This window comes from Limanda limanda, chromosome 7 (assembly GCF_963576545.1).
Source record: "Limanda limanda chromosome 7, fLimLim1.1, whole genome shotgun sequence".
Classification (NCBI taxonomy): domain Eukaryota; kingdom Metazoa; phylum Chordata; class Actinopteri; order Pleuronectiformes; family Pleuronectidae; genus Limanda; species Limanda limanda.
Genome location: NC_083642.1, coordinates 21,030,109 through 21,049,096, shown reverse-complemented (window position 1 = coordinate 21,049,096; position 18,988 = coordinate 21,030,109). Strand labels below are relative to the sequence as shown.

At 39.3% G+C, this 18,988-nt stretch overlaps 1 protein-coding gene across 1 annotated transcript in view; it reads right to left on the bottom strand.

Annotated features, from left to right (window-relative positions):
• Window positions 1-18,988, bottom strand: part of si:dkey-11f4.7 (piezo-type mechanosensitive ion channel component 2) — a 32,936-nt gene that overhangs the window by 8,148 nt on the left and 5,800 nt on the right. Inside the window, exons 8-42 of the mRNA XM_061075203.1 lie at window positions 18,538-18,711; window positions 18,204-18,207; window positions 17,867-17,965; window positions 17,586-17,627; window positions 17,312-17,444; window positions 16,942-17,096; window positions 15,976-16,242; window positions 15,073-15,181; window positions 14,730-14,851; window positions 14,183-14,242; window positions 13,215-13,363; window positions 12,950-13,114; window positions 12,240-12,281; window positions 12,029-12,061; window positions 11,512-11,624; window positions 10,931-11,106; window positions 10,151-10,327; window positions 9,826-9,990; window positions 9,367-9,567; window positions 9,054-9,258; window positions 8,654-8,755; window positions 8,370-8,535; window positions 7,028-7,271; window positions 6,784-6,880; window positions 5,586-5,745; window positions 5,110-5,199; window positions 4,397-4,479; window positions 3,936-4,001; window positions 3,666-3,781; window positions 3,342-3,462; window positions 2,803-2,874; window positions 2,521-2,687; window positions 2,029-2,225; window positions 1,365-1,514; window positions 53-388 (exon numbers count right to left, since the gene is read on the bottom strand). Coding sequence (XP_060931186.1) covers window positions 53-388; window positions 1,365-1,514; window positions 2,029-2,225; window positions 2,521-2,687; window positions 2,803-2,874; window positions 3,342-3,462; window positions 3,666-3,781; window positions 3,936-4,001; window positions 4,397-4,479; window positions 5,110-5,199; window positions 5,586-5,745; window positions 6,784-6,880; window positions 7,028-7,271; window positions 8,370-8,535; window positions 8,654-8,755; window positions 9,054-9,258; window positions 9,367-9,567; window positions 9,826-9,990; window positions 10,151-10,327; window positions 10,931-11,106; window positions 11,512-11,624; window positions 12,029-12,061; window positions 12,240-12,281; window positions 12,950-13,114; window positions 13,215-13,363; window positions 14,183-14,242; window positions 14,730-14,851; window positions 15,073-15,181; window positions 15,976-16,242; window positions 16,942-17,096; window positions 17,312-17,444; window positions 17,586-17,627; window positions 17,867-17,965; window positions 18,204-18,207; window positions 18,538-18,711 — 4,758 coding nt within the window. The remainder of the gene's footprint in view (window positions 1-52; window positions 389-1,364; window positions 1,515-2,028; window positions 2,226-2,520; window positions 2,688-2,802; window positions 2,875-3,341; window positions 3,463-3,665; window positions 3,782-3,935; window positions 4,002-4,396; window positions 4,480-5,109; window positions 5,200-5,585; window positions 5,746-6,783; window positions 6,881-7,027; window positions 7,272-8,369; window positions 8,536-8,653; window positions 8,756-9,053; window positions 9,259-9,366; window positions 9,568-9,825; window positions 9,991-10,150; window positions 10,328-10,930; window positions 11,107-11,511; window positions 11,625-12,028; window positions 12,062-12,239; window positions 12,282-12,949; window positions 13,115-13,214; window positions 13,364-14,182; window positions 14,243-14,729; window positions 14,852-15,072; window positions 15,182-15,975; window positions 16,243-16,941; window positions 17,097-17,311; window positions 17,445-17,585; window positions 17,628-17,866; window positions 17,966-18,203; window positions 18,208-18,537; window positions 18,712-18,988) is intronic.

Sequence of the window (18,988 nt, the reverse complement as noted above, 5' to 3'; positions counted from 1 at the left end):
GAAAGATGATCTAATCTTGTTTAAAAGCAACACATTTCTAGAATCAACTGACTTGTTGAGCAGCAGCTCGCTGGCAGTGAGGTTCCTCGTCTCCTGACTCAGAGGCCTGGGTGACTCCGTGAGGTCCAGACTTTTCTCTCCATCACTCTCCCTGAAAGCCACCAAGGTGCATTCTGGATATTCACCGCACTCATCTTCTTCTTGCTGCGGCTGTTCCTCGTCCAGCTCGATCTCTCTCTCGATCTCACAATCCTCTTCATGCAGTTCGACCTTCTCTTTTTCCTCTGCCTCTTCCTGTTCTCCCTCAGGTTTCTTCTCATCTTCTGTCTCCTCCTCGTCCTCCACCTCCTGTCTGGGATCTTCCTTTTGAAGGTCGCCATCTTCACAGCTTTTGAGGATAAGATGGAAACAGATATTTTATCTTCACAAATAAAGGAAATTTACACAACGCATGTAGAGAGCAAATGTTGTGTTGCGCAAAAACATTCAAGAAATAGCTATTAAAAGACATTAAAAGCTTATCAAACTGGAAAAGTTCCAGAGTGTGTGGAATGGTAGGAAAAAAAACCATCTTAGACAACATGATGGCTTCCATTTAATTTGCACTAATTGATCGTGATCGAATCCCACACAGAACATTCTGCCCACATTTGCATAATGGACTGGGCCTCTACAGTAAATCCAATGGAGCGGACCCTTATAGCATTCTGATCTGTTTCATTTAGATGCTCTTTCCCACATCCGGTTATATAAATAAATGCAACTCTGCAATGTCTTCTTTCCACATTTGAAGGATCTTATGTTAATTGTGCTCATTTTGTGGGGGAAATAGATACTGGCTAGACCCTTTAATAGGTACACCTATTACAATTAAGTGCAATATAATACCTTAGATATGTCATTGTGATAAATAAATGAATCAGTTAAACACTTAAATGTGAATATTTTCTGTTTTCTTTGCTCCTCTAATGACTATTTAGTGAATATCTAGTTCGTGGACAAAACAAGATATTTGAGGAGGCTGTCTTGGCTTTTAGGAAACATAGATCAACATTTTTTTCCCACCCTTTTCTGGCATTGTATGGACCGATCTAATCGATTAATCAAAAAAATAATAATATATTACAGTACAATTCAAAACCACTGCAAACTGCAACTTCAATTGTCAACATACAGTTACACATACTCAACACCTCGATGAACATTATTCATTTTGTAAAGGAAGAACTTATAGCTTAGCTGTCATATTGGATTGCATTAGATTTCGTATTTCCACTTAATAAAGTAGCCGTAGAGTGATGAATTTATTATCCACAAAAACCTTTAGGAAATCTGTGTGTGAACACTGAAGATTTCTTCTTCACCTTGGTGAGAGTGCGTCAAATTCAAAGGAGTTCAGGTCGATGTTGGTCGTCTTCAGGAGCCTCCGTCTGAGCTGGTCAGCAGGGGGCAGCTCCTCCAGCTCCTCCTGGGTCGGCTGCCGGGAGCCCAGCATCGTCTCATCCGTCATACAGCTGAAGGCAGAGGAGAGAGAGGAAATGCAGATTGGTATAGGTGGTCTAAAAGACAAGTAGACTATGAGCGGTATTGTATATAAAAGTTTGCCACTGCCTTCTATTAAATCAAATAATGATTTTTATTTTACAAAGCACTGTAATTCTTATTTCTCAATATATTCATGTAGTTATATATATTTATTATCTATTTAACTTTACATAGGTAGACAGGGCTACTTTTTTGTAATGTCTTACATTGCTTTAAAATTTGTAAGGATACCTTTTATATTTTATGTAAAGCACTTTACATTGCCTTGTTGTGGAAATGTGCTAAATAAACTTGCCCTGATTATCATGGTGGATTTTTTTTTAGGATTAGTTTGCAGTTGTGACTTCAGATAAGCCAACTAAGCTGACCTGCTATACTTATTTGCAGTTGATGCCTGGACAAAGAGGAAGAAACACAGCCGATGCTGGGAGAAGAGAGACAACATGAGACAAAGGTTATCATGTGACTAACTCAGCGTCCTACCTGGAGATGCTGCTGCCCCAGGACACTTTAGACGCTTGGTTCCTCAGCTTGGCATATGTATGGTGTGAAGAGACCATGACTGGCGAGGACGGAGGAGGCGAGGCGTCGTCCAGGTAGTCCTGAGACGACTGTGTGTTCTGACGGGACAGCCAGTTCTCATAAAACTGCTTCACACTCTCCTGGCTCACCTCTTTGCCCTGAGGAGTGAGAAACTGAGGCTGTAGCTCACACATAACACAGTGTGTGTGGGAGGTATCTACTGTACATTATGTACTGTTTAGAATACATCAAACAAAGGATAAAAGGATCTGCAACGTTTTCCAATTGTTAAATATGTGCTGGCATGAATTAGTTTTACTAAAATACAATAAAACCAATCAAATTAAATGTTTACTGGTAGGTTATTTATCTGTGTCCATACTCAACATGTTAAATATGAAACTAAAAGTCTGAAGATAACATTTACAATTGTCTTATATCCTTTCATCCCACCTTCTTCTGCTGCTGGTTGAGTAACGCTCGCTCAAAGCGCAGCACTTTGGAAATGTCCAGGGTGTCTTTACAGAACGAGTTGAGGCTCTCTGTCATGTCGTCGAGAAGCGACTGAACGAACACCCAGCTGAACTTCAGGGTGCTGATAACACGCTGCAGGATGTTTTCTGTCGGGAGAGGACAAATTCATACAGCACACGTGGATCCAAAAGTCTGGCACCACTCGAACACTGGGTGTAGAATCCAGTGGTTTGTGTAATGAAGTCATTCATGTGTGTTTACCTTTTTCCTCCTCTTCCGCCTCCTCCTCCACTGTGCTTTCCTCCAGTTCACTGGAGTCTGCTCTATCAATGCCTGCAAAGAGGTTTTAATGTTGAATTACTTTTTTCTGCAGCTGGTGACAACCTGGTGTCCAACAGCAGGAAGTCTCCACAACGATCGGCCAGATCAGCGTCAAATTCATGGTCTCCAGAGGATTATACAGATTCCGTGACCTCGTGACCTCAAGTTCAAGGACAAACAATGCATGATATAATATAAACTTCCGAATGTATCCTCAAGCTTCTGTGACACGATAAATCCCCTGGTGCCGCATAATGTTCACCTTTAGGCAATACTCAAATCTAATGAATAGATTGAATCAAAGTTTTTAATAAATGGCACTTTAAATTTAGGCACTTTTGGGCAAGCTAAAACATTGTAGACAATATACTGTATCTTCTTCTACTTTTCTCTTCTACTCTTTAAGATTTAATGTCTGCAGATTTGGAGTGAGATTAAACGCTGTTGCACACAGTTAACACCACAGGGTGCTCTCTCACCCTGCTGTCTCTGAAGCTCTCTCTTTGCCCTCTTATTTTCTTCTTTCTTTATTTTTGTCTTATCCTTCTTCAGGTCCTTCAGTGCCGTCTTAGAGCTGGTCACCCAGGCGTCATAGGCCAGCTGAAATATCACAGACATAGTTACACACGTCTGGGCTGGTGATGTCACCATATAGAGACATCAGCTGTAAAAAGACTATAACCAGTGCGACCCTTGACCTTTGAGTCATAAAGGCCACTATTATCATTCAGTGTATGGAAAACATGGAATGAATCCCTTTCATTTATATGTAGTTCTTGTCTCAGGTGTTTTCTGGCTCTTACCTGGAAAGCAGATTTCTTCTTTGGTGCTTCTTCCTCCTCCTTCTTCTCTACAACTTCCTCCTCCTCCTCCTCCTCCGTGTCGCTCTCAAACAGGTGGTAGCCACAGTTGTTTTCCACTGCGTTAAACAGAGCAGTGTCATAACATCACGATTCACTGTTTTCAGCCTTTGAACAGGCACCTGATCTAAAGCTGCTGCAGCGGCCGGACTTCATTCTTCCACATAATATGCTGTCTATGATTTTAAAACATGTGTGCGTGTTGTTGCTCACCACCAGGCTGAGAGACCCAAGGCTTCCACCATTTTCCTGCATCTTTCTTTGCCTTCTCATCATCACCTGAGAAACACAGTTTATTATATTTTCAAAATTACATTTCTTTTGGTTTTCCTTCTTATGGTGTTTTAGGTTGATGAGCTCCATGGATATAACACATTTATATGAGTTAGTGACAAATACATTTTTAAAGCTTGACTGAACCTAACTGTTCCCACAGCATATAAACAATCTTCAAAGTTTTCTCTATATCTGAATCTATATCAAATATGCAAAACATTGATATATGCTTTGATAAGACATTTTTAGTTTAGTTTTGTTGAGTATCTTTATGCACATGAAACGGATTTTGTACCAAACACATTTTCCATGGACACTTTTCATACAGTTGTGAAAGCCTGCTCATGCTTTAATGGGTTATTAACAGTAGAAACAGAAAATAGATTCACCTGTGTTACCCAGTGTCAGCTGCTCCTGATCAGCAGGAGGTCCTGCTTTGTTCGCTGATTGGGGCTTCTGTTTGGATTTGATCTTTTCCATCCTACAGGAAGTGGGTGGACAGGTCAGTGGTTCACTTTTAGTAAACATTGTTTTAAGTTTGGGTTAAGGTTAGGTTAAGGTTTAGACAAGTAGTAACTATGGTTTAGGTTAGATTAAGTCCGTGGGAAATAGATGTAAGTTAATGTAATGTCCTGCACGAGTTAGAGAGAGAGAGAGTGAGTGTGAGAGGAATCTGGGTCTGATGAGTACAATCTCTGCAGCTATGAACAAGGATTTGACCAATTTAAGAAAAGTATGATATTTTGTTGATATTGTGGCGGTGATGTATGGTCAAATAGAGACATAATACATACATTTAAACTGTAGCAGGATCCCAGGACACTTTCAGGATGCATTTCAGTGCGTTCGGCTGTGTGGTTATAACTGACCTCTGATCAGATCACTCAGACAGATGTTAATAGGTCTGAACAGCGTAACACTAGTATTCTAATACACTCAAGAAGAATTGAACTCTTATGGACCTAGAATCCTTGGTTTGCTAGTTTAATATTTCTTAAACTCAGACTTTTCTTTGAACATTGACCATTGAACTTGGTATTAAAAAACCTTCATTGAATTTGCATCGTGCCTCTGTATTCAACGTTTCAAAGTTTTGCAGCATATGTCTTACTGTTTCTTCAGCGTCTCCACGGATTTCTTCTCGTCGTCCAGTCTGGCTGCCACCAGCTTCTTCACCTTGGCTTCAAACAGCTCAGCACCCCTTTGAGACAGGGAGAAGAAGAGGATCAAATCAAATTTCAGATATTAACTGAACAATGATTACATATGTAGGCTAACTGAGTTGGGTTGCACTCTTTTCAGTGCATTATTTGGAAATTATCATTGATAAAAACCTGTAAAATGGCAGATGCAAAAACTCTCTTAAACAGCTGTGAGAGGATGTTTCTTGATCTAAGCAAAGTTGAACTTGTCTTTGTCGACCATGTCCCTTCTTTTATGAAGTAAATATAAATAAGCTTGTTTGGATCTCTGGGAAATGAATTTAAAACTATAATTTACTTCTCACTTTCGTGTTTATACCCCCAGCATATTTGTGCCCCCACTATCTGTAAACAGGAGTTGGAAGAGCATTTGAAGAAATCAGACCTGGAGGCCAATATCTTAGAAGACTTGAGGTCCGACACCACATAGAGGAAGTAGTAGCTGAGGAAGACTCTCCTCTGTGCCAGGAGGACAGTGAAACAGATCGCATCCCAGACGATGCCGGCCTCGCCTTCCGGCAGCTCACACTTATCATCAGGATCAGCTGCCACACGGGAGAGAAGAAATATATATATATATATATTGTATATGTTCACTGTAAGATTAAATGTTACAAATGTATAGAGCTGCTACACACATTAAAGTTAAATTCCAATGAATACAAGCTGTTTTGTGAATTTAACTTTTGAAACAAAGTGGAACTAGAAATTCAAAACAAAGAGAAAATCACAATAACTTTGTAGAATGTAAATTGTGGAAATTATACGAGCACACAATACTCACTGTGATAGAGAAGAATGTAACAATGCTTTCTGTACTATATGCTTATGTAATACATGTATTGGTAAAGTACAAAACATGGTTTCTAATCAATTGACCATGAGATTTTCCATTATAATGATGTAATCAATCATCTTAACAAGTGTCAAGAATTATTATTTCCCCTCCAATTAGATATCTTATTTTTTCAGTAATAAATGCAGTATATAGCACAGCTGAAAATGTAATCCTTGTTTTACAGAAATACAAAGTAGATATTCAATCATAGGTTGTTGCTCATATGTCACTATTGTTCACTATTATTTGATATAGTACAGAACTATAATAATGCATTATTATTATTACCCCTAATATGATAAAGTTTGTTATTGGTTTGTAATGTCTGTGTTGGCTCGTTTTGCCTCTCTTACCATTATCATACAGCATTTGCAGTAAATAAATACAGCATTTTGTGTATTAATGTTTCCTGTTCCACTCTGGTACCAAATTATAAGTTTTCAGTCTTCTTTTTTATCTGAAGACATATAAAAGTTATCAAGTTAGACAAAACAAAAAAATGTGTTTTATTTCTTGTTTTGTCTAATCTGATATAAAGTAAAACTGTGTTTGTTTCCTGTCTTATTAATGACACATTATTTCTGGTTAAGTCTTATTAGCACTGTCTAAAATGAAGTACGATCAAGTTTGTGATGTTTACTGCATGAAAGTGACAGCAGCAGTATTCATGTAATATTAAATAAATAAAAACATGCTCTGATCATACACGTGGAAGGTGTCAGTGATTGTCATTACAGACACTTACGGAAATCGTAGCCTTTGATGGTGCAGAACATACTGAAGGCCTGAATTAACCAGCAGCCATTCTTCAGCAGGCTGTCCAGGTACGCACAAGAACCGAGCTGAGCACAGAACAGGGAAAGAGGCAGAAATAGCCTGTAATCAGTATTATAGAGGCTAAAATGGGAAAAAAAAGCTAAACAATAAATCAACACATCTCTAAAATGATGCAGACAAATGCTGAACTTGATCAGTGAGTATCAACTCACAGACAGTAGGTTCTTCATCGCAATCACAAAGCAGGTGTAGCCAATGAGCCAGTCCCACAGACGCAGGATGTATCTGACAGGCTGCATCAGCACGCTGCCGCCGAACAACATGAAGTAGAAACAGGCCACCAAGTAGCCAAGACAGAAGATGTTTATCCGAGTGGTTCCGGTGATGAATATGAGGCAAAGCACCATCCAGAAGAAATAGCTGAACACAAACACCTTCACCATGTCAAGGTAGGACCTGAAGACCGGACAGAGACGGACGTTTCACAACATGATGTAATTTCTTATCCTTCTTGTCATATTGCATCTGCAAACAACTCCATTTATCTCTGCATTCACAGAAAAAAGACATGGGATTAAGAGCTGGGTGATATGGCAAAACCAAGAATGAGTTTGGCAAACCAAACTTGACATGGTTTGCCAAGGCAGCCTAGCTATCTGTTTCCAGTCTGTATGCTAAGCTAACCTAAGATAACCATTGTCTCGCTATAGCTTCAGATTTATCATATATATATTTCTGATTCCTTTCACTGTTTTAGTGTAAATATAGGATAGAAAGCAATGTTAGATCATGTATATTTTTGTCAATCAATTTATAGATTTTAATCAAATTGATTTTGTGGAAGTTTAATACAATATAAAACAATTTTAAAGCCCAATTTCAAATCAAAATGTATTCAAATGACAAATCTGAGGGATGTAGCACTGAGGGCTGGGGGCTGAAAACAAATAATTTGGACTTGAAAAAACACAACATCTTAACCATCAATGCATTGACCATGAATATGTCCTTGGTGAAAGGTTTTGGTTTCGGTTGAGTTTTGTTTTATTGAAATATATTCTGTCAACAGCAAGAAATCTGATGATGACCTGCAGCAGAAAGTGAAATGAAATCCATAAGCAAAGGCCCTGATCTATCATGGAAATGCAAAACGTCCATGAGTGCTTACCCAGCATTTTCAGTTTACCAGAACAGCTCTCACGAGTTTGACAACGGACATAAATGAATGATCTAACTCAACCCATTAATGCTGCTAAAACAACCGCAAACCAGAGTGATGGAGTCCCGGTTGTCCACCTGCAGTTTAACCTGCAGACCAGGAAGCTGTTTTAAGAGATTAACTAAGTGCTCGATTACGGAGTGAAGGCTTGTTCATGCTTTTATTCCATAAATTTAGATTTGAGAGTCATGTGCAACGTGACTGGAAAATAAATCCAACCATAAGTCACATATATTTTTTATAGTGTGGATAGCCATTTAAAATGAACATTTAGATCAACTGAAATGGGACAAAGACTCAACTCGCAGAAAAATTGAAAAGCTAATATTTCTGACCTGCAGTGAAGGAAGTTATTGACAGGTATGAACTGGTTGAAGGAACAAGGATCCAGACTGCGGCTGATCTCCACGTTGTCTCCGGCCAGCAGTCGCACCACCGCACGGTTCTCCTCCTCAAAAACATGCCACTGCAGAGACGAACCCAGCAACAGGAGGTGGTCGTCTGCAGAGAGCAGGAGAGACACAAACGTTCTCACACAAGGAAGGACAGGGAGGAGCAGTGGAATAGAGGAATAAGAGAAAAGAGGAGGAACAAAGGAGCGAAAGGAAAATTGACTCACAGAATATGAATAAAGGATCGGGTTTCATGGCGAAGTCAGGCAGGTAAAACCACTTGATGATATTGGAAGTCAAAGGTTGAAGTGCAGTTCTCCATGGGTAATCTGACAAGTACAATAGTAGAATATACAACAGAGTAGACAAAAAGAGCATGGAATGACAATTTTATGAACTGACATATTTCATTCTGAAGGTGTTCATCTGGAGTTTTCCTTCATGTGGGTGTGGATATCTGTGATGTTTTTGGACTATATTTTTATTTTTCGACACATATCTATTACGTCTTTTAGCTATATATTTTCTTGCTTTGCAGTTCCTCATCAGTCTTTCAAAGCAAAACTATATTTTTTTGAAGGAGCTGGATATACATAATATTTTATACACAAATCAAATCTTTCATACCAGCACAGAAGGCGGGGGGGATGCCGATGCAGAGCACATACTGCAGCACCATTAGCCCTGCCGTAAAGCAGCAGTATTTAGGCCACACCTCCCCGATAGCCTTCCTGCGTCGCCTTGACAGGACTGCCAATAAGGCGCAAGAATGGAGCAGGGCGTAGAAATCCATCCTTTGACCGATCACATTAACCGCTACGATCAAACAGATCTAAGAAGATATGCGTGAGAAATAAGTCAATGTCAGACATATTACACAGCTCAGAAACATGTGATCAGATCTGGACAAATATTGAGACACACAGGCCTTAAAGTGTACCTCCAGTCCAAATTTGTAGTAGCAGAAGTTGATTAAGTACTTGATGCAGGGCAGGACGCCGTGGTCCAGGTGCTGCCTCGTGATTCCCTGGAAGATGATGCTAAAGGGCGGAGTCTTCAGGTCGTTGTGGAGACGGAAGTAGAGCTGGTGGCGATGGACAGTCGCCTCGAACACCAGCAGCCCAAGAACCATCAGATGGTTCTACAACACAAAACACTTTCTAGTCAAAAAAATGAACTAGGACTTAATGTCGTAATGTCATGGTTCAAATGATAAGGAAAATTAATAATGTGATAGTTTGGTCAAAAAATGGTTTGTATGGATATAATGTTGCATGGGCCATGATGTCACAATTTAAACCTGGTTCAGTGTGTTTCATGTCCTATAATAGAAATGCAAAACCAGTTTTGTTTTCAAGTTTTTCCTTGAACCAGACTATACTGTAAAGTATCACCGTACCCTGAGACAGGGGAGAATCCTGCCCTCACACTTGCGCAGTGCTCCACACCAGTAGATGGGGTCTACAGGCTCGATGTAGAGAATAGATCTTCCAAGCAGCTCCACCATGTTCCCCCTCAGCCCGAATTCATCGTCCAGGCTTGAACTGTTGGACGGCACCAGCCCCTGAGAAATATAAGACAACTATATGTTAGCTGGAAGTTGAGAGTTATTTTCAACAGTTGCATGTGATTAAAAATGAGGAGGGTGATGCCCAGAGCAAACAACAAAAACAAATGTTCTTAGGGTTTTAATTATCCATCAAACACATAGGCAGCATACTCACAGCGGTGCAGTTGGAGGAGTAATCCAGGGGTTTGATGACTTTGAGCTGGTAAAACATCTTACACACCACCATGACGCAGGCCCACACAGCAGAGATGCTGCTCGCCAAAGGTCGTAATCGTGGGAACGGGAGCGCAAACACCCACAGGACCAGGAAGACCAAGTTCATCATAGAAACCTGAAAAAAGGAAAGCAGAAATGTTTTCGGTAGAATTCAGGACTGATATTTGATTTCTACACACTACAAGTTACAGTGATTCTCTCCTTGAATATAAAACAATATCTTTCATGTTGTTTTTACCCCCACTACATATATGAGAGTTTTTTTCTCTCTTCATTCAAGAACATTGTGTGTCAGTTTGAAAACAGGACTTATTGATTTCACATTCAGTTCCTGTATGGCTTTCACTCTAAACCCTGCGCTCGCACTCAGATAGCCTCTGGTTATGTTTTAGTTTCCCTGCCCTCCAGCCTCAGCTCTTCTGCTGGCGCTCACCCTGCCTCTGTGAGGAGCACGTGGAGAAGAGCTGAAGCTGGAAAGCAGGACATTAGTCTGTGCAAAAAGAATATCTAAGTGCAAGCAAACAGTTTGAGCACAAGCAGAGCAAATCTTGATGACAGCACGTGCTATTTAACTGCAAGCATTACAAGTATTTCAAAATCTGAACTTGAAATCAATAAGTCCTTCTTCTCAAACTGAAAGACCCACGCTCTTGAAAAAAAATAGGAGAAAAAAACCATATACAAACTTTTTCACAAATGCACACATCAAACATCCCACCTCCTGCAGTGACACCCAAATGATGCCTGTGGAAACGATCTTGAGGCTGTGGAGCTCCATCAGTCTCCAGCTCAGCTCCTGGAGCCTGTGGAATCCAGACAGAGCCTGAAGGATCAGCAGGCTGGCACGGTCCACGATCACAATCCACTTGTCGTCCTGGCTGCTGGGGTCACTTCCTGGGAGCAAGAGAGAAGTGAGGATCCATAGCAAGGGAAGGAGCAAAGCATCAGACATGAACTGAAAATTGAACACGACTCTGCTGCAGCTCTCCTACATCTCATACAATGATTTACAGGAAGGAAATCTTCTGTGATAAACTAATATAAACAGTTGTTGTTTGTACCGTGTAATTTTCTTTTCTTTTTATGTAAATATTAGAACATTGATACACTGCTCCTTTAATGTTAGACACTGTCTTTTCTGATGAATGTTGTAAATACGTTATTTTTCAAGTAACCCAATGTACAGTTTTACCAAGTAATGCATGGTACCACAATATTAATTATATATTCACATATTATTCTTGTTGTCAGTCAGTAAATGAGACTGAACAGCCGTTTTGGGTTCTGAGCTGCAGTTACCCTCTCCTGTCGTCTCCTCTTGCTCCTCAGCTCCTCTCTCAAACGACGCTTGCGGTCCGATGTCGTCCAAAGTCTCCTGACTTTTCCCATTTCCGATGTCTTCCTTCACAAGTCTGCAGGAGTTTTCAAAAACAAACATTCTTCTTTACTATTGTCATTTGAAGAAAACAAGCAACTAAATGCTTTTTAATATTAAATGTTGTCCGAGCTTAAATGTTCTCGAAATGTACATAGGTACTTATAAGCCATAATTGTTTTTCTTTTTTTTATTAAGGTACATTTTATTTAATTTATTTGTTATTTGTTTGTCCTTATTTCTGGCTACCGTTTTTCATCCTAAGTTTTCTATTTTGATTATATATCTATTTAAAACATGAAAGTAATGATGAGAATATGTAAATATGTTAAGAAAAATCTTTAAATGACAATTCAAAGATCTATATTTAAATATAGATCTTCAAAGTAAGCATAATGAGTCATTAAACAACAATAGTCAATAATGAAACAAGGCTCTTACCTTTTCTGGAGCTTTTCAATGTTTTCTTTAATGCTAGAAATTAGATTAAAGACAAAAATATGAACTTTACAATAAGTTAACTAGATATGATGTTACTGTGATAATATAGTGTGTAAGAAAAGGTAAATTGGGATTAGCCTTTACACGGTGTTGAATTCTCTGAAATGTCAGTGCAACAAAACATTTATGGAGAAATAAATTCATCACTTACATCTCAGATATCACGTTAATTGAACCCCTGAGTTCTTCCTCTCTGTGTGAAGAGAAGGACACATGAAACAAACATGTTGTATATATATATATAGTACAGTATATGTACCAGTCAGCCAGAACTCATATTTACTGTAACCACCGCAAATGCTTGAAATATTCCAGAAAAAATACAACATCCATCATGGTTAATTGAAGGAAACCTTACAATAAAAAATAAAATATAATACAAAATAAAAACGTATTCGTCTATCATTCACATGTAGACATTTTGTTATGTTGTCTTATGTTGTCTCTTGAGAAGTGACCAGATTTAACTAGGTGTCTGTTATACAAAGTAGTAAATGGTTAATGATCTGTATTTATACAGAAGCTTTTCTAGTCTTGATGACAACACAAGGCCCTACAAGCCACAGTACAGGTACACATTCACCCATTTACACACACATTCACTCATATTCATCTTTGTGCAGCACTTTATCACATATCACTCACATACTGCCAGCACAGGTTTCAGGGTCATTTGAGGATCAGCAGAATGAGGGAGACCGGGATCGAATCACCGACCTTCTGGTTAGTTGAAGACCCATCTTTATTTAGTAGGTTAACATTATTTTCTAGTGTTTTACTACTTTATTGACTCTCTCTAAAAAAGATGATTTTATGTCAGGTGAAAGTATCAATATTTGAATAGGATGCTCTCTGTCTCACCTGGAAGCCTGTCTCACCAGTACGTTGTCGAGGTCAGTGAGCGTCAGGAAGTCTGAATTGAAATAGTGCAGCTGGAGAATACAGGCCAATAGAAACGCAGCAGGAAGGAGAATACGCGCAAACAGCTCCACTGTGTCGTACCGTTCCAAACCCAGGTCACGAAGACTAGAGAATCAAACAGGAAACCCAATATAATTAAAATGGACAAAACTTCTAAATAAATTCATTATCTTTTTTCGATATGAGCAAACACAAAAACATTTACCCTTCCTCCGACATGCCCATGATCTGTCTAAACAGCCCTGACACACTTCTGAACTGGTACATGTAAATGGCTATCAGCACCACCATGGAGTAACCGACCACCACAGCCCAGAATGTCTTCAGGACCCGCCGCCACACATCATAACGGATCTGAGGGGGAACGAAATAGACAGAATTTACAGTACAGTACTCATTAGTTAGACCTCCTGCGATGACAAAGTTTGATCTGCATGTTGTGTGTCTCTGGAAATAAGCAGCAACATCATCATAAATAGCCGTTTTGCCCTTACTCCCCCCATCACACACTAAAGCATGTAAAACAGCTGTCTGCTGCAGATGTTGTCCAAACAGACAGACACTACTCTCTTGTGTTACGTCACCTCCACAGCCATTAGACCTTCCTGTAAGTGCCCACCGTTTCTTTAAGGTCAGCAGAAACATAAGACAGTGGAGAAAAAAATGGAAAACAGCAAAAAAAAGAATGGCTGAGTGTTTATTAGACATAATCAATAGTTGTAACTGTAAAGCAGCATCGATGAGGCACAGGCGGTGTTTGTGTGAGCGCACACAGTTTAGCTACACAAGCTAGAACTGTTCTCAACATTTTAATTTACTAACAATAGCTAAATGATTAACGGATGATAATTTAGGTGCCAACATGTGTCAGATGAACCTGACTCCATAGTGACTGAAATGTAAACATCAACAATATCTCAACTACATAAGCTGACGTCCTCTCCATTCACTGACCCCAGCAAGCGCAGCATTACAATTTATTACATCATCTACTCTACCATGTGTACAGTAGGCTGCATTCTCTAAAAATAAAGTATAAATCAAAGTTTTCACACCCAGGAGAAACGTAATTACTTTACAAGATGCAAGATATCCGTTGAGTCACTGGTTATATTCCTCCTTAAGACAAAATATTGTTTTTCTCTTACCAGACACCTCTCTAAAATCACTAACCTGATAGAGGACAACACAGAAGAGGAAGAGGACAATGTAGAGGATCTTGTAGACGACCACCTAAAAAAGTAGAACATGGTAGAGAAAGATAAGGTCGATTTCAGTGCACATCAAATATTATTTATATATATAATATAATATCTGCAGTAACTTTTCCTTTGCTAGACAGCCAAGAGATCTGATAAAGCTATCCTGAACTTGTCACTATATATATCCAAAGTGAAACAATTCTGAATAGTAAATTAATATTATTGATTGGATAAATATTCTATACTAATTTGATCATAAATTCCTTTTTCTTCTCAATTAAACACATTTTCTCAATTAAATTAAGACAAAACCAGCAATCCCAGCCCTGAACCCAATGACCCCCCCTCTCATGCAGTTTATAATCATTTAAAAAATTAAATCCACCAGTTTCCTGATTTCAGATCGAAACCAAATTCCTGCTATGGGCTTTCTTCAATTGATAATAGGGGTCTGATTAGTAATATGTCACGAACATTGATTTCTCCAGCACTTTGAGTTTAAGTGTGTCTAAAGATACCTTTCCAGAGAAGCTGATGACAAAGAACATAGAGCAGCAGAAGAGTATCCAGTATTTCACCAGTGTCCCTTTAACTCCTGAGATCAGCATCGCTATGAGAGCTGAGGGCTGATTTTCCTCCACTGACATGGAGAAAACAGAAAAGGAGGATGAGGAAGGAGAAGGAAAAAAGATGGGAAAAAGTTGAAAGACAGAAGGAAAATAGATGACAAAAAGAGAAGGAAACACATCCAGTCAGGCTATACACAGCCTCGCCTCATATCAGGATCAGTATGTTATCTTCCATTGCTCCAAACCACATGTTTCTTTAAGATATTAACAAAGAAATCCAAAAATAAATTACGTGACACGACTTTGACTTCATCTAGAGCCTCTTCCTTTAAGCTCTGCTCCTCCTGTCTCTCCTTCAGCTGCTGACGAAACATCAACCAAAAGCTGAAGCTGTAGAAGACCTGCAGCAAACACAGTTTATCGTAAGTAAAACATTAGTAGTGTACATGTGCAGTGCTTAACTCTGCTGTTAAACATAGTTAGGTCCTGAAAATAGGTCATAAATCCCACCTCCTCAATGTTAACAAATGGGACCTGAGCCAAACTAAAAAGTAAACATTAAACTATTCTTTCTCAAACATGGTCTCTGTCATTTTAGGTAATTCTAATCTTCTGATGACCTTAAACCAAATAAGTTGAATAAGCAACTATCATACTACGTATGAGTATTTAATTTCCATTTTGTAGACATGTTACATCACAATTTTCTGACATAGACAGAGTCAGACTATGCTCTGTATCATGTAAGCGGGAATATGAATGGAATATTCTAGCAACTCAGGTAAACATCATAGTCAAAATAAGGTCTTATTCAGAATGAGGTCAATGGTCTGAATAATGGTGTTTTAGTATTTCCACCTGTGCTTTCTCAACTGTGATATGTTAATATATATTTCTTGAAAAGGTACGCTAGATTTTAACAGTACACTGCTAAACTAGTCTGAACACCCTCAGTCTTGTTAAAGCAGATAAACTGAATTAAACTACCATTAGAATATTTTGTAATTTCTGTATTCTTTCCCATAGAACCTGTCACAGGTATTTAACAGTTAGAAAGATATACTTAATGTTAAAACGTTGTCAGCTTTCTTCAATACACATGACTCTATGAACAAAGTTGGATTCTTGGCATTAACTTTGTCATCAGCGTTTTTATCAAAAACAACTTTATTGCGTGAGTCTTCTGTCCACTGACCTTTGCTCCCAGGTGGACACAGGGCGCAGGATGGTAGCTGTTCAGGTCGAAGTCCACTATGACGGCCGGGGGCAGACCCGGGTAGAGCTCGGCCCGGCTCAGGCGCAGGCCGCTCAGGAAGCCCAGCACCAGCAGCACGGTGCCGTAGATGGCGAGGAATGGGGCTGACATCATGGCATAGCGCCGGCGATCTCGCATCATCCAGATGATACAGGACCAAACCAGCAGGGCGAAGGTTAGCCAGTTGTTGTAGGTGATGCTCCAAACCTTAAAACACATATTTTAAATGCACTGATGCTAGTCTTGGTTTTTCCTCCATTGAACGGCACTAACATCCAACTGTATATGAAAAAAGCATATGAAACCGTTTTTTACATTTTATGCCTAATGAAAAAATGTTAAGTTAACACTAACATCTGCAGTGTTTTATTTTAAGATTTATTTGATTAGTCAAAGTTCTAATATTGAGCTATACTAAAAATCACATTGTTTTCAAATTTACTCAATTAGCTCACAGCGAAACAGTGTGATAATGTTGATTTAGCCTACGGTTGAATAAATATGTTTTTTTTAACCTATGCAACAATTAATTAAGCATTGTTAAATGCATTTTATAAATAAAACTTAATATTATAATTATCAGAAATGCAATTCACTGTACTTGGACTGAGCTAACCTATGCTACACCTAATGCTAGCATAGTGTGCTAATGTTAAATTAGCCTGCGGTTAAACCTGTTACCTAAACAGTCTTGATATTTCTCAGCTCTAATATATTAATTTAAGGAAAAAAATATATAATTTGTAGTACACTGTATTTGGCTTGAGCTGACCCATGCTGCAAAAACTCCACAGCATATTTTCTATTTCAGATGTCTCTCTTTTCTATGATAGTAATGGTACAAGTAATAGTTATTATCAGACTTGTCACACAAACTGAAAACCATCAATAATCCGTTTACTTTACCATCATGATGATCAGGGCACTGACATAACTGTGTTTTTGCACCAGCTGTCCAAAGATGACCAGACCACTTGGACCTGAGGGAAGAGCCAACGTCTCTGCCGGACTGTTCGGATCCTCCTCACTCTTCTCCTCCATTTCTTCCTCGCTTTCTGTCCCTACCGCCAGGCACAGACAAAGGAAACAGATCTCATAAAAGACTTCAGTAAATGGAGCAAATGGAATGAGACCACAAAATTTAGTGGGCATATCAAGTACAGTTCATTAATATCTGATGATTTGACAGATCCTTCCCAGGGATTTAACATATGTGTTGGTGAGGTTTGAGGACACTGCACTGAGGGTTTGTATGCAGAGATGTTAGTGCGTTTACCATTAGAAGCTGAGTCTTTGTCTTCATACTGGGGCGGAGGATGACAGTTTGTGTAACCGGCCGCTCCTAACAGAGATCCCAGTTCATTTCTATGGAGATCTTGCCAGGAGCCGCTTGTCATTAAGATCATTGGCTGAAAAAACAAAGAGTGTATTAAGTGTAGGTCTAACATGTTCATAATGCCAAAAACAGTGAGAGAGCCACTAGTACTGTTTAAATGAGTCCACACGCATCATGTTTTTTTGTTTATTACTGCCCTAATAAACCGGCTTACCTCCTCAGGTAGATAGGTTTCATCATCTGTGCTGCTCAACAGCTGAAAAAATAAAATCTTTGGTTGGTTGTGTCTTCTGACATTTGCAGCAGTGAAACCGCAGGAAAACTATGATGTGTCATTTGTTTTTTCAGCATGCATCTGATGCTATTGTTATCTGAGGCCAGCTAACCATCACAGACTTAGAGAATCAATACTTTGTTCAGAGCCAAATACATTAACATTATTCCTGTGACCCAAAAATGTAATTAAGAAGCCACACATCTGTGTTTTTAGATTACCTCCTGCTTATCTCCTGAGATGTAGATGACTCTGGAGAAGCTTGGAGGAAGGTCTGGACTTTCCAATGGACTTTCAGGTTCCTCACCGTCAACAGCATCCTGAGAAGCACAGTAGTTGTGAAGATCCTGTCATGTAAGTTAATACCATCTGAATAATATGTGAGGTTAATGAACGTGAATTATAGTGATAAAAAATAGCACGAACACAAAAAGACATTTTAAGTCACATTGGCAGTAGGACTTGTTAGCATTAAATAGTAAATGGTCAGTTTTGCCATTGACACATTCACACACACATTCATGCATGAATCTATGTGAAGCACGTTCACTATCACACATCACTCTTACACTAATGGCATAGCACAGCAGGGACAATTTGGCGTTCAGTATCTTGCCAGAGGACACTTTGGCACGTGGAATGGGGTAGACTGGGTTTGAACTACCAATCCTCTGGTTAGTGGATGACCCGCTCTGAGCCACTGTCACAGATTACGAATGAAAGTGATGGAAAGTAGCATCTGGAGTTTTTAACTTATTCTATAACTGCCACCCACTATAGCCAGAGCGAAGGTTGTTGGTAGCAGCGTGGAACCAGCAGGAGCCGTGGTTGTACAGTAGTGAAAGTACAATTGGCAGCAACACTCGTATTAATACTCACAAAAAACCCAAACAAACAAACCTCTTCAGTTATATGGACCCATTTGTGCAGCAGGGCCACCAGTGTGTAGTACAGCAGCAGCAAAACCAAAGGGTTGATGAAGTCAGGCCAGCTGACGTTTGGGTGCAGACCAAGAAAGTTACGGTCTGAGCTGTTGGTTCTGATTATGCCTGTCATACCGAACAGTCTGGGGACAGGGGGAAGAGAGAGTTACAGTAGAGTGGAGAGGTTGTTTGCAGTTCAATAATGGATGTACATGAGAGATAAAAACCCTTATTGGGCAAATCTCCTTTTTTCTCCTGGCAAAAGTACACTGAGCCCTACATTGTATTTGAGGTAATTGATGAAAAATAGACCTAACAAACTGACTTAAAAGTCAGGGTCTGTGAATAAGTCTTAACTCGCCGCTTTTGAGAAAGTGGCTGAGGACAAACTGGTGACAAATCCAGATACAACATGTATAT